Source organism: Nelumbo nucifera, chromosome 2, assembly GCF_055504915.1.
Source record: "Nelumbo nucifera cultivar China Antique chromosome 2, China Antique-T2T, whole genome shotgun sequence".
Classification (NCBI taxonomy): Eukaryota; Viridiplantae; Streptophyta; class Magnoliopsida; order Proteales; family Nelumbonaceae; genus Nelumbo; species Nelumbo nucifera.
In genome coordinates this window covers 22,715,175-22,730,497 of record NC_142650.1, presented here as the reverse complement: position 1 = coordinate 22,730,497, position 15,323 = coordinate 22,715,175, and the positions used below count along the sequence as shown (strand labels likewise).

Sequence of the window (15,323 nt, the reverse complement as noted above, 5' to 3'; positions counted from 1 at the left end):
TAGGTTTCCACAATAAATTCAAGGACTAGTTGTAAGACAAAATCAGGAACCAAAATGAAATGAAAATGAAACATCATTAACATTCCCACTGATACTACACTCCTGGAATTGCCTAACAAGAGTAAACTGTCTTACATTACTCAAAAAGGGCCAAAATGAAGTACTAGATACCTCGCCAAGACATTATTTAGACCGCAGAACTTGAAAAGAATACACCACTACATTGTTTGGCTAATCATTCTCACTTGCAAATTCCAAGTGGGTGAATCCCACTACAAATTGATATAGTTCTCTACCTGGTAGGATATTCACCATCTCAAGATTCTCAACAATGACCATTTGCACTCTGAAGCACCAGACACACCTTACCGGCATGCAAGCAAGTAATAGAAGACACCATAGATTGATGTGACACAGAATGTAGCAAGACTCAAGATCCCATCTCATCCACTATTAATTACATTACATCCTAGACTGCCTTTCTGGCTTATCAGGATCTTCCTTTTCAGGATCCTCCTCTTCTTCCTCTTTCTTTTCTTCTTCTTCCTCGTCTTCTTCAGGAGGATCAGCAGGCAATGGAGGAGGTAATGGTGTTTTCATTGGGCTGAACTGAGGGAATATATCAGGTCTACGCCCAGGCTTTGGTCTTTCCCATTCCTGCCATGTAAAAAAACATGTACAAATATAAACTTCTCTGGATAATATGCTTTTTGGAAAATGAATCCCACGACAATTTAGAAAGATGTTTTGCAGTAATTGAGTTCTGAGAAGGAATTGGAAATACAAGAAATAAGAACCAAGAAATGGCAAATGCCATGGGTTTCCTTGAGGATCTCTCTCCCTCCCTCCCTCCCAAAATACCCAACATGCATCAACTCTCCCTGAAAAGGTGGTCCAGTTACTTCCCATATGGCTAGTTGGCTACCTTGTTATTTTTACAACTTCACCCCAGTCATTAGCCCTCCCTTCAGCATCCCCCTCGTGGTTAAGTTAATGGCTTCAGAGTAGAACCATTCCATTCTTTCTATTTCATGGGATATATCCGAAGAAGGAAACAGAAGGTGGATTGACCCACCACCTAATCTAAGAGAGGCACATCTAATATCAACTAGAAAAATAGGCAGTGGTCATGTATTTACTCTTAACTGACAATTGGCCACAACTGATAGATCTCCACCCATTAAGCTTAATGGAACTTGCTAAAGAAACTTGATTAAAAAAAACAAATCTAATGGGTTACCTAGATAGTTGAAATAGGAGTATTCAAAACAAAGGCACAATCATTTACCATAGCCCAATTGATAAGAGCACTTGATTAGAGACAAAACCTAGAACTTTCATAAAGGTGTAGCCTCTCCCATTTAGGGGTACAATTTGGGATGAGTTAGCCTGAACGCAACCCAAAAAGTTTGGCTTGGGATTCAGGTTGAAAAATATGAACCTGACTTAAACTTTGGGCTGAGTAGTTAGGGTGTTAAGGCCTCAGGCAACCCAACCCAACATGTTATTATGTGCATCATCATCAACAATTTCAAGTTTTAATGCTGAGATTGTTTTATGTAACACAAGTATCATATATCCTAAAGCACATAACTTTTATCAATTGCCATTAATAAAAAAAAAATACCAATAAAAAAAAAGAACCATAACTTTGTCCCTATATATACACTAATGCTAAAGCTACTTAACCCTAATTAAATAATCCTAAGTCTAAGAAGAAACATTTTTTCAAGCAAAAAAATTAAAAGAAACAATTGGGCCAACTTGAAACCAACCCAACCTGATATTAGGGTTGGGGATTCAATAACTCAGGTTGAGCGAGGGTTGACCTAATTCAGCCCAACTTGCATCAAATTAGAAAGCAACATCCAGTTGCCAATGGAATAAAAATATACTATTGGTTGAAGTTCAAGATTCTTTCTCTCATAATGGCAAAAAGGAAGAGATCTAACATCTTGGCAAAACTTTTCATTATCTTGGATCCTGGCATGTGCAAACTCTCAAAAATGGGGGAGGTTAAAGGAATTCAATGTAAATACTTTTTTTCGGATAAAGGAACCACAAAAACCTTAATCCACTCTTGTATGACTAGTCCATTTTTCATGTTCTAAAATATTTTTTGTCATCATTCGAAAGAATCTTAACATATAAGAATGGAGGTAGATCTTAGGGATTCTTTCTGTATCTTAATTTTTTAATGTAACAGTTGAACCACGTGTACATCAACCCCATGCACAGGCTTGTCAACCATCACAGATGTAGAGCCATAGATGTTCCGGAACCATGCATCATGCATTCACCTTTGAAGACACTCAAAAAGATACAGGTTTAGACAACCACGCTACAGAAAGCTTTACAATTAAGGAAGGCAGAGTCTAACTCTAATTAGAGTGACTAGCCTTTTAAGCCTCGTTATGGTAGAGAGTTATAAAAGCCCTAGTTCAAGTCAAACTTAATGGTTTCTCAGCAGAATTATTCACTGGAGTATTGACATATAAAGATAGGGAAGAGAAAAAGTTAATGGGAATCATGGAATTCGTCTCTTTTGGAAGAGAAGATGCCCAAGCTCATTTCCTTGATCCAAGACTTACTCCAATATAACGCAAGGCCAATAATCTATGTATTGTTATTTTTGAAGGCCTAGTATTTTGATTGTGCCGTCAACAAGTACAATGAGTTTTATAAACTCCAGCTTCCACAGAGTGGATTCCAGTTCAAGGCAAGTAAAGATATAGTGGAGGCTGTGGAGCAATTTAGCCAGTCAAGTCTGCATGGATAAGGAAAGTATAAATTCCAGCTTGACACACATAGGGTTTTTCCTCCTAACTATAAATCACAGCAATAAGTCATTAAATAAGATAGTTTTAGTGAATTTCGTAAACATGAGGTAGAAATAGAAAAACTAAGCTCCATGTATAGTCTTCAAATATGAGTGACCTAAACATCACTTAATGAAATCAATCGGCCTAAACAGATTAACAATTGACCAGAACCCCGGAGTATTGGTTTCAATTGTTGAGTGAATTTTCCATTTTATATTATTGAAGCAGAAATAGAGGGAACCTTATTGATAATTAATATGTCCCTGTTAATTGGCAACAAGATAAAAGCAAGCGCAAAGGCATCCTATTCCCACCATAAAACTAAATGAGAACTTGCGATGAGATGACACTTACGATGGGGAAATCGAGAGGGGAACGGCGAGTCATCTTCTCTTCCTCAGGAGCCATGCAAACGACCTGATTCCTACGAGGCTTTATCACCGTCCGGTGTAAGAACAAAGGCATCGAAGCGAGTATGCATCTGGCCGGCCCATGTCGGAAGCTGCTAGAGGACAACGAGGCGGAAGATGATGATAATGATGATGCGGAGGCAACTACAGTCGAAGAAGAAGTTGAAGGTAAAGAATGAATCGACAGACAAATCGAAGCCATTATCTTTCCCGCTTGGTCAAAATTGCAATCTCTCTTTGTCTCTGGTTGGTCAGTTTTGCTTCTACTTTATCGTTCTCTACTGTCGCCTGCTTTGTTCGTTCTCCTTCGAATGCTTTATCGAGCAGCAGCGGCGACTGCGAACAGCCCCAGAGAGGCTTCAGACTCACCACCCACCTTTGCCCTATATCCGAAGCTCAGGCGGTTTCTTCTCAGTGAACCGATAAGCCATACCTTGTAAAACTTTGAACGGCTGAGATTAGCCGATATGAACTGTTTGATTCACGGTCTAGATCACCACATTATCCTTCCATGTGGGTCGTGTAGGAAGATTCCTCACCTACATCCAACTAGGAAAAACCTTTGGGTAAAATTACCAACAAAGAATGATTTCAATATTCTGTAGTTAAATAAGGTGCAGAATTGTAGATAACTCCAGATTTTCATAAACTTTGTCTTGTTCCTGGTATTTTGTAATTTATAATTTAATAGTATCAAATTAGAAATTACATCGGATATTTTTATTTTTGTATTTTTACTTTAAACATTATTTGAATAAAAAACTTTTAAAAATATACCCTTTTAAAGGGAAAAATCTAGGGAGAATGACCGTTCAACCCAGGGTCAGAATTCATAGGCCGAGGTAGGTGACAGCTTAGAATTGATGCCAATTTACGGGCAGATATGGGTGCATAGGGTGTGGGTTTTTGACCTTTTGAATGTTTATAGAATTGCAACATAATTCAAAATTCTATGATACAGAAAAGATATGGTATGAAAAGAATTTTGACCAATCAAAACCCACCCATGAATTTTGAAAAATAACATCATGTTCACTATCACTTTTATGATTATGGTTTATACGTCATTTGTTTTTTTGGATACCATATCTTTTCTATATCATATTCGAACCCTAAAAAAAATCACCCCACTCAAACATCAAAGCACAAAGTTATGGCCTCTAGAAATTTACATACATATTTAGTGTGCAGCCCATGACCTAGTCATTGGGTCAAGCTAGTCCAACCACCCGAGTCACATAGTTTTTTACCAGGTCAACAAATTTTTACCAATTTCAAAGGTTGTGTCTGGAAATGATGTAAAACGTCATTGAAGTAAAAGTTTACACTAGTTCGGTTTTGTCAACGTTTGGATGGAGTGTAAATCAAGATCAATGTAAAACTCCACTCCAATTTAGATTTGTTGATGTTTGGATGGAACGGAGTTTTACATCATAAATCAATGTAAAACCCCATCAAAAGTAAAATTTTACATTTATTATCAATGTATATACTACATCGATAAAATTGATGTAAAAACTCAATGCTTTTCTCCATGTTTTTCACAAGGTGCAAAATATCGTTACATATCATTCCGGGACCCTTCTGATAAGCCCCTATAGTGGGTGCATCGGGGGTCTGACCAGTTCAGGGGATGGAGGGGTCTTAGACAAGCTCCCCTGAACCAGTTTTGAAAAAAATAATAAAAATAAAGATAAAAAAACAAGTATCGAAATGCCCGATATACCTCTACCAACGTATGGATATTTTGAACCTTGGTTTTTCAAATTTCAACGATAACTTTTTTACTGTAACATTTTACATTGCTTCCAAGCACAGCCTAAGTGTTAATAAAACTAGACACAAAATCATGGCTAGATACCAATTCAACCCAATGAGGTGAACCACATATTGAAAAACACAGGTAGGAGATCGAGGATCTTGGGCGTCTCGCGTTATGCTTTTGTCAAAATTTCAATGAACCCATCCTAAAGTCCTTAGTCCAAAACAATGTAAAATGCTAACTCAAGCGAACCCGAATACAACCTCCAGAAGCACACCCGAACGAGATACCCAAACTTTTTTTAGAGGAAATGAGATATCCAAATGTGAAATGTTCCATGTTCAAGAAAGTCTTACTATATTGTGTTTTTGTCTTTCTGATTAAAGTTAGGTAAGTATAGCTTGTTGGATTCAAAGTGGACATTAGATCATCCATCCATGGCCAAATACAAAGTCCACCCAAAAGGAAGAGCTCGATTACAACTTCAGCTACTTATATTGCATTTAAACAAACCAGAAAAAGGAGAAGAGAAAAGTTGAAGACATTCAACTTTTGTCTTTGACTTTCCATTTTCCAGCCAAACGCTTCCGTGCAAGTGACAATCTAGACCTCTTTGGTTTCGTTCCCTCTTCCTCACTATCTTCACTATCCAAAACAATCACTTCTTCCGCAGTAGGTGAAGTTTCTTTCTCTTGCTGCTTGAAGCTATCACTTCCAAAATTTCTGTTGTCATATTGAGGAGGTAGGTGTACACCACAAATAACTGCTTGTGGCACAGACTTAGATGAATCTTCAGATAGGTACTGAGAATGTGAAAGTGAAGATTTGTCAACCACCACATTCTCCTTGTCATCAACATCCTTCTTCCTCAGCAATCCTAAGGACTCAGATGGCCTTGTACCCATTACATAGAACTTATGGCTCGCATTCATACTACAGTTTTGTTTGTCCACATTATGACCTTCATGGGGCTGTTGTTCATCAAGCTTACCAGATTGAGGAGGCGTCAGCAGGGACTTGGATGAAACTGTTGAAAGACATTTGGAGTGCACAAGTGATGGCCTATGAGTCAGCACCATGTTTTCCTTGACGTTGTCATCCCTCCTTTGGAGTGGGCCCAAAGACTCCAGTGATAGCTTACGGCGAATCCCTCTGAGCATCTTATTGCTCATGCTAGTGCATGTCTTCACCATTTGCCCACTGTGATCTTCATGAGGTTGGTTTTCATCATTCTTTCCAGCTTGTGGCATTGATAAATGATTCTCAGAGTGCACAGGTGACAACGGCTGAGAGACCAAAATATTCGCATTGTTATCAGCATACCTCATTCGAGATTGAGCCCCATGTTCCAGTGACAACTTCCTGGTGATTCCAAATGACTTCCTACTACTTGAGTTCATGTTGGCATCCACTGTTGTGACATCATGATACTGCTGAGGTTGTTCCCGGTCAACATCTTGGGCTTCGGGCATTGACAAAGAGTTGGATGAAACTGTTGAAAGATTTTGTGATTGTGAGACTGATAATCGGTCAGTTGCCATGGCATTTCCCTGGTTATGAGCATCCTTACTCTGCACTGGACCTGAAGATTCCAGTGACAATTTCCGGCTAATCCCATATAGCTTCTTGGGGCATAAGCCCACGCTTTTAGACCTTGTATCTGGTTCTCCAACTTCTACCTGTATTAAGAAGAAAGATAGCCTGTATGAGATGGACCAAGATGAAAGAAGAGAAGACAACCAACTGCAAGTGATCATTACCATGCTTGTGTTTGAATTTGCTAGAATATTTCCACCACCACCATTTCCACTAGTTTCAACCTTCGCATATATCTTGGTCATAGACCTTGCCTTTTGATCAAAAGCTTGCCTATTATATTTGTACTCTTTGCTCTGCACAATTGACCAGGGGAAAAATAATCAAGGCCACAAGTTTACTATTTCGCCCATGAACTGTTTAGCTCTGTCGTTTTCCTTAAACATACGACTTACTGCTTCACACATTAGGCCATCGTCAGGGTTGGGCTCACTCAATAACAACCCAATGCTAGTTAGCACGGTTGAAATGTTCAGAGATGGTTGCCAGGCACCCTGTAAAATGGAACTTCAACCTCGTCATGAATAGATCAATTAGAGCAGCAAAAATGAGCATTTTCTGACAAGAATAGCTTAGCCAATAACTGCAACAAGGTTTCTGACATACTAAATGCGAGTATACTCAATTCAAAATGGAGTCTTTCAAATATGACATAAGTTTGTCTGTTCATAGTTGTTTACATACCACGTGTCAAAGTTCTCAAAATCTCATAACGATTCCAAAGCCAATGTAAAGGCCTTCAAGTTTCAACAAGATGGAAACTAAAGTTGCCATTTTTCTCATCAGGAAAACAAATATTAATTGCAAAGTGTTACTCAAATCATATGAGATGAAATTCACTATACAACCATAAAATTGTATAAAATATTAGAAATGTATAAATAATTAAAAATATTTAAAAAAAAGAACATAGAAGAGAACTGAGGAAAAAAAGAAAAGAAAATATAAGAATCTCACAACGAGAAGGCGAAATAAACTAGGATTAGAAGACAGAAATATACCAATGATTAAACAATGAAAAACTGAGAAACGAAATTTGAAGCTGAAAAGAAGTAAAGAAAAGACACATCAGCTGCCAGTATTTGGCATTGTAAGTTGTAAACAGAGATGAGAGAGTAATAACATGACCAAGAAGGAGGGAAAGAGAGGAGAGAAATAAGAACTGGAAGCCCTTGAAAACCATACCAAGATTTTTTTCTCTTCAATTGGCCAACACCAATGGTAATCTTTGGGGTTTAAAAGAATAGAAAACAAATTTAACCAGAAGTCTTCATGCCAAAACATTGCTTTGTGTACTTTATTTTCATTATAAAAAATAAGTGAGGCAGAAATGCATATGCTGAGATGGACAAGTGAAAAAATTAGAAAGGATATGATCAGAAATGCAGTCATTCAAAGTAACATAGGAGTAGCACCAATAGATAAGTGATAGAAAGTAGACCTAGATGATTTAGTCACATGTATAGAAGACTGAAGACCATCAACATCACCCATAAGAAGTGATTTATTGCAAGTTGAAGGGGCTAAAAGGGCTAGGGGGAGACTATAAAGGACTTGGGTAGAAGTAGTAAACAAATGATTTAAGTGTCAATAAATTACCAATGGATATGGCCTTAAACAGAACAGAATAGCAAAACAGGATATAAAACAGGATATATGTTTCTGACCCCATGTATTTGGGATAAGGCTTGGATGATGATGAAGATGAAGAGCATATATTGGTCATAAAGGTGTGCAATACTTCATGTTTAACCACTAAATACCTGTAAAACAAAATTTTAAGCATTGACTTCATAGAATACAATAATTCCTCAATAAAAATCTGAGTGACAAGTGACCACACATTTTGCTCAGATTAGTTGGGAAGTTGCTTCAGCAACAGGTTACAAGGGAGTGCCATGCTCAAGGAAAATTCTTATGGTATTGAACTTTAGTTTTGAGTTATCCCACTAAAATTGTAGAGGTTGCAATGGGCTTTCTATCTTCCTTTGTTCTCTTATATTTGACCTATTTTGGTCATCACATCACACAAACATCTAGCATTTCATTTATCTGAGGAGCCCAACAAGAACCAAGTACAATCTATAAGCATTTGCTGGAACCGAAGATTTGTCTAACACAGACACCAAACCTGTTCACGGACCGGGCTTTGGGCCTGACTTACACTATGTCAGGCTCGGGCTTCAGGCTGGCCCCATTCAAAAATTGGAAAAAAGCCAAGCCCGAACCTAACAAAAACCATACCCTAACAAAAACTAAAAGAAAAAATATTATGGTAAAGAAACATGTTTTATGGTACAAGTACCATGAAAGCAATAATAGGGTAGTAAATCATGCACACTGAACTACAAATGTTGCACCCCAAGACCACTATACACTTATTGTACGTATTACATAGATGGTGAACCATTTACAGCCTTGACAATGCAACATTTATAGAATATCCGTCTTGATGTGCAACATATAAACCATAAAATGCTTCGCAATATCAGTGCTGTAAAAAAATGTACTGTACATTTTGCATAAAACCCGAACATCAATTTATTGGATCTACATATATAACATTTTCAAGAAACATGAATTTTCATGAGGGTACTGAGAAATGAAGATTCCAGTACATCAAAAGTTCTTGTGGACACATGGATGACCAAAACAGCAAGAATTGATTCTCTAGCACTAGCAGTTGAATGCAACCCGGCTAGTTAGTGCAGAATAGCATTGTGATTCAGAAATCTCTTAACAAATAAGAAATAAATGGAGGGAGGGAGGGAAAGGGATAGAGAGGCTCCAGCATAGAGTCACCAGAGGAAAAGCTTTTGAACATCAGACCCAAAGAAAAGAAGACGGACAGAATACCCTCCTTTACAGTAACATTAGGGATCCTATAAAAACTATTCCCTTGACCTAAAGACCCCTAAGTACTCTCCAATTCATACCTATGATTGGTATGACTTTAAAACTGACCAAAACTCCTTAGAAACCTTTTTAAAAATTGGCTTTTTGGTCCATTATAAGTGAGAAAAAAGATAACTTATAAAACAAATACCTACTAAAATAAATTCAAAAACTACTAGGAACTCCAGTCCAAAAACTCAAATAGCTAAAAAAATTGAAATTCCATTTCAGCTACCCATAAATCAGCCGTAACTCTCTCAGTTGCTCTTGAATCATGCAATCTTGATTTTTGGTGGATAGATATTTGAATGGCCTATCTATTGGCACCAAACCTATGCCAAATAGGCAGGTTCTGAACCCTTTCATCTGGACACAAGTTGAGTTAAGGATTTAAAACAGTTTTCTCTCCAGTTTTGGGTTGAGGTCCAAATTACCTTCAGTATTATCTCCTTTACAACTCACAAAATAACACTATAAGACGGAGAAAAGGGCTAGGAAAGGGTGGTGACATTTAGCATACCATCTTAATGAAATCAGGGAAATTTTTATAACAAGTACGGTTTGGTTTAGTCAAATAGTATATGCATCAATGCATGTAATATTCTTTCTACCTGGCACAGGCCATAATATTTTTTGTTCAAAAAAGAACTAGAAATATTCAACTGAGGTACTCAAAACGATTATACTAGCTATTAAACTGCCGGTACATCTGGTAGCAGCTTCTCCTGTCCCTGCGCTAGATGACTTGTAGGCAACAACAAACTTCAACTATGGTTTCACCGGGAAAAAAAACGAAAATGAAAAACGATAGAAAATTTAAACCAATACTGCTGTAAGAGCCATTACAGAATTCCATTGGAGCAAACAGACTTCAACCAAGCTCAGAACTCCACAGAGTTCTCAACGTGGGCCTAATTCACCTTCCTTTTAAGAAGATGATTTCTACCCCTTCCCAAATGATTAAAACAACAAGCCCCGTAAAAGTGGAATAACTAAAATGACAAAGCAAAGGAAGGTGATTAAGATCCTCATTGACCCTATGCGTATCACCAATTGAAAATTATAAAATTAAGGAACACAAACTAACCTAAAAGCTTCATGGTTCATATAAGACCAGTGTATTCAGTATGGTCTACATTCGACAACCATTCAGAGATAGATCGTAGTGCATAGATGCTAAATGAAGCTATTAAACATCAAGTTCTGGGACGCAAAAACGCTACACTCTCGTAGAATACCTTCGGTGGAAGATTAAGAATATCCAGGCAAATCCGACCTCCATTGTCAATATTAGGATGATATATAGGCGTCGCAAAAGTCACATTGGGAGGTTGAAACGGATACCTGCAATTGCAAAACCCAGAAAAAAGGATTTGGGAGTAAATCAAAATAATGAAAAAAAAAGAGAGTTTAAAGTTTAGATAATAGGCACGACCACGATCTTCCCCAGTACAGTAATTAAAAAGGTTAAAAAAAATAAAAAGAAAAACGGACCTTTCGGGTATTTGAATCTTGATCTTAAAAACACCTCCAGCATAAACGGTTCCTTCGGGGCCTTCGATCTCTTGAGTCGAAATATTGAGAAAGATTGGAGAAGTTGGCCGGATTGGAATTAATAAGTTTCAATTCCTTTAGAAAAAAATATGTGATAGAGATAGAACGAAACTGAGAAAAAAAGTTGAATCAAATGAAGCTTACGGGCATCGATGCTGGACAAGGAAGAGAAATCGGCGTCACCGGAGAGCAGCGGAAGCGTGACGCCGGGAGGTGGGTCGGTGAGAAGGAGCTTTAGCTCCCTTTGCATTCGCAGGTTGAGTCTTGCAGCTTGAGCCATTTTCAAGCTTCCCTTGAAAGCCGGACTCCGTCGTCTTCCTTTTCTTCGTGACTGGAAAATGGAAATGCCCAAATGAAAAAGAACGCGCGGGCAGGAGAGCGGGAAATTTTAAAATTGAAACTGGCAATGGCAGTTTTGTAATCTCGATCGTCCAAATAGTAGAATCCACGGAGACGATAAAACATTAAAACCCTATCAGAAAATCTTGCACCGTTGGATTTCAGAAACGGATGGTCTGTATCAATATGCAAATTTGAAGAGGACTCGTTTCAGCGTTTGCAAGTTCGGAACTTCGGATCTGTTCGTCACAAAGCGCTCCTCTTACCAACCTCACAGCATGACAATCACAGGAGATATTCTCAATGCACGCTGAAATGTGGATGTAGGGCGTTTGTAGAGCGCCTTCTGTGGACACAGATGTAAATTTGGAGATTGAGGCCAGATTTACTCTCAATAAAACTCATTCCAAGTTCCACATCTCACACATGGTTGGTCCTACTTTTCTGGTGGGTCCTAGTATGAGATGTGCCTGCAGTTGTGGTAGGATGCTGGAATGTGTTTTATTGGCAAGACATCCAAACTCTAACATCACATCAGTACTTCACATGCACATCTCAGCATGTATTAGGAATATCTATCATATTTGTCATGGGAAGATGTTCTCAATGCACGATTGAAATGTGTTGTGGGGTGCTGATGTGAATTCTAAACTCCAGCATCTGGTATTAGAGACTCGTGATATCCCACCCTCTATATAAACTCAATGAGACTGTGTTTGGCCAGGTTTTTCCTCTCTAAGTGAGCTTCTTAAGATGGCTTTTTAGAAAATCAGTTAATGAGCACTTGATAATGTGTTTTTCCGGTGACCTTTTCTGTTGAAAAAATAGAGCCTTTTTTACAATAGCCTGCTTCAAAACAGGTTTCTGCCACTATAAATAAACACACACACATGAACACTTATTTTAGCCCATTTGAGCCCTTCAACATCATCTTTTGGCTTCCAAATGAATTGACAACTCCATTAATGTTGCCATATGATTTGCATATGGTCTATTTGAGCCCAAAGTTCAACGTAGAAGTAAAACTTATAATTATGATCTATTTTCTAAATTTTGATAATATACAAGAAGTACAATATGAACATGGTGTTGTGTAAGGAAGGTTGTTATTAAAAAACAATTAATTAAAATATGAATGAAGTTCAACATACTATATTAGAGTACGAATGAAGTTTACCAAGTTATATGAACTCCATAATATTAATAAGTTACATCAAATACCATCCTATATCATATCATTTAGTCAAATATAATGAATTAATGATAATAGGGAAATTATTTAAAATTCATCATAAAATTTCAGCATTTTTTTTAAATTCATCATAATTTTTCAAAACGTCCACGGACCCATGTAAGTAACTTTACAATAAATAAACTAACGGTGTTAATAGATTACTATTTACCCTTTATTATATTCAACCAGTTCTGCTTCCATTTCTTTACTCTCTCTCTCTCTCTCCCTCTCTACTTGTTCTTCAAGCATCAGCTACCCTTTCAACTGGTACAACCTGATCAGTATTTGGCCCCAACTTAGGTCGCTTAGCTTCATAATCTTTCACAACCACCTTGATTGCATCTTCCACAAGCATGCTGCAATGTAATTTTAGTGGGGGAAGCGAGGGATGCTTTGCAATATCCGTGTTTTTTTTTTTATGGCTAAGACTTCTTCCATTTGTTTCCCCTTTACCCATTCTGTGGCTACAGAAGAAGAAGCAATGGTAGAACCGCATCTGAAGGTCTTGAAGTAGGCATCGACAATTTTCCCAGATTCTTCATCAACCTTTATCTAAAGCTTCATGTAATCACCGCAACCAGGAGCACCAACAAGTCCCGTCTCGACCATAGCATCGTTCTTGTCAAAGGATCCAATGTTACGGAGATTATTGAAGTGATCGACGACCCTCTCGTGGTAGAGACATAGCAGAGTTTGTGATTGCGTTTGGTTCCTCTATCTCAAAAACCCTAGAAATTTCTTACAACCAAGCCTCAACATTTTATTATCCTCCCAAATTAAAATATGTTCTTGTTTATTCTCTAATTCTCTAGAAGCAACAATAGCAGCAAGATAACTTCGGAGAAGAAAAAGCGGTATGGTTGAGATGTATGATGCCCTTCACCCCTTCCCTCTTTTATGACAGATAGGAGGAAAAAAGGGGTGGGGAACCAAAAGGCCTTTTGTTAACTGGATATTTAAAGGTTTGGATTGTTCTTTATTGATTTCCGTTTATTTTTCTGTCGATGATGAGCAGAAGCCAAGGTGAATGATATTGAACTACAAATAAGGAGGAGGTTTGGCATGAGAAAATAGAAGCATAGACCACGAGGACTCTGGGATCGATAACAATGCTCTATAATCAATAGAGTTAGCACAGTTTCCACCTTACGGAAATTGCAATCAAAGGCGAATTGTATTGAATGGAAAATAAAATGACCCGAATCTCCCCAAACATCTCCTATCAATTAGATGGGAGAGCGTCAACTTGACAGACCATTACAATAGAGAAGAAGAAGAAGGGGGAGAGAAGGAAAAGAGAAATGGGGAGAAGGAGGAGAAGGAAGAGAGAGAGAGAGAAGGGGCACCTTTGGTTTGTTGTGAGGTAGAAGACAATGAATACTGCTTCTTCTTCTGACTCACCATTCAGGGGCAGTTTGGTCATAAAAATTGCATCAATGCTGACATGGACAACTTCTGTCAATGAACACCAATGGTGTTCTTACAGATGGCGGACGTTTTGAAAAGTTATGATAAGTTAAAGAGAAATGCTAAAAAGTGATGATGAGATTTAAATAATTAATAAAACCCACCAATAAACATAAGTTCATAACCTAATACAAAAAAAAAAAGGTTATATTTAGTGGTGGGTATCTTGCAAATTAAATTATTTTGCAAGAATAATTCGATGAGTGTTGGATAAACAGAAAATATAATATTACATTCTAGAACATGGACCTTATTAATATGATATTTATTCTCGAGAAATATCCTAAGAGTAATAGGATATTATTTTCAATAAACCCACTAGAGTGTAATGAGTTAAAGTTCACAATAAGGAAAATCAAATTCATGAACATTAAAGATAGAATAACATCTAAAAAAAGATTCAATGTGATAGTTCTCTACTCCACTAACCATTAAAGTTCGAATAACATATACATCATTAGAAAATGCAACAACTCATATATGCTTATAAAAAAATAACGAAAAGCAATGAACTTGAACTTCTATTGTTAATGAAACTAGAATAATGCATAGAAAGTATAATAATTTATTATTTAATGTGCAAATAACTATTTGTTATAATAATATCCCATTAAAGTGTAAATTATTTTAATGAAATCGACTAGTTATTTTCGATGGAAATGTTAATAATTTTCAATGGAACTATAATAACTCTGTTCAAATAATTATTTTTTTTATAGAAAATTTTCATGTCACTAGAATAATGTTGAGACTATAATTAACTAGAATAATTAATTTATCAGTAATTAATAGAAATTTAGGGATTGTTTTGCTCTCCATCACAAAGTGCTAATAGTAAATTTTCAACTATTATTTTCTAACCATTAATAGGATACAAAGATTTAACCTCCCCAAATATCATATAAAGATTGGCATAATGAGATCTAAAAAAACACAAACTCAAATCAACTAGGAATGCAAATCTAGAGTGTTATGTTTCTTCGATTGGGATAGGGTTTTTGACAAAAAAAATACAAGCATATAAAACGAAAGAAAAAAAAAAGATGAAAACAAAAGAATAATGCATACCTATTACAGTCGCAATTCCATACAAATTGTTTGGAATAATGGTATCATGATGAGAGGAAATAAGAAAAATAAGATGACAAATGTGTTAAATGGTTTCATGAAGGAAGACCTCTTGTCGAGGTCTCACCGACCAGACTGAGGTCCAAGTAGCAACCTGTCACTTGTGTGACGTGGTG

General features: G+C 37.0%; 2 protein-coding genes across 2 annotated transcripts; both read right to left on the bottom strand.

The window, feature by feature from the left end:
* Positions 1 to 55: 55 nt before the first annotated feature.
* On the bottom strand, positions 56 to 3,645 carry LOC104595210 (uncharacterized). The gene is made up of 2 exons (XM_010255827.3): positions 3,177 to 3,645; positions 56 to 657 (listed from the first exon to the last, which is right to left on the bottom strand). Exons 1-2 carry the CDS (start codon positions 3,432 to 3,434, stop codon positions 463 to 465), a joined length of 453 nt encoding a protein of 150 aa, XP_010254129.1. The 5' UTR covers positions 3,435 to 3,645; the 3' UTR covers positions 56 to 462.
* Positions 3,646 to 5,334: 1,689 nt separating this feature from the next.
* Positions 5,335 to 11,685, bottom strand: LOC104595209 (uncharacterized). Its single transcript, XM_010255826.3, has 6 exons — positions 11,184 to 11,685; positions 10,980 to 11,049; positions 10,724 to 10,829; positions 6,986 to 7,084; positions 6,755 to 6,886; positions 5,335 to 6,673 (listed from the first exon to the last, which is right to left on the bottom strand). The coding sequence occupies exons 1-6, from the start codon at positions 11,317 to 11,319 to the stop codon at positions 5,540 to 5,542; spliced, it is 1,677 nt and encodes a 558-aa protein (XP_010254128.1). The 5' UTR covers positions 11,320 to 11,685; the 3' UTR covers positions 5,335 to 5,539.
* Between the last annotated feature and the right edge of the window lie 3,638 nt (positions 11,686 to 15,323).

Excerpts from the sequence above, each read along its gene's own strand:
- LOC104595210 (XM_010255827.3), bottom strand. The coding sequence starts at position 3,434 with ATGGCTTCGATTTGTCTGTCGATTCATTCTTTACCTTCAACTTCTTCT. Across the intron at positions 658-3,176 it reads CCCCTCTCGATTTCCCCATC|GAATGGGAAAGACCAAAGCC; the intron begins GTAAGTGTCATC and ends TTTACATGGCAG.
- LOC104595209 (XM_010255826.3), bottom strand. The coding sequence starts at position 11,319 with ATGGCTCAAGCTGCAAGACTCAACCTGCGAATGCAAAGGGAGCTAAAG. Across the intron at positions 7,085-10,723 it reads TTCTTAATCTTCCACCGAAG|GGTGCCTGGCAACCATCTCT; the intron begins GTATTCTACGAG and ends TCCATTTTACAG. Across the intron at positions 6,674-6,754 it reads CAAATTCAAACACAAGCATG|GTAGAAGTTGGAGAACCAGA; the intron begins GTAATGATCACT and ends TTCTTAATACAG.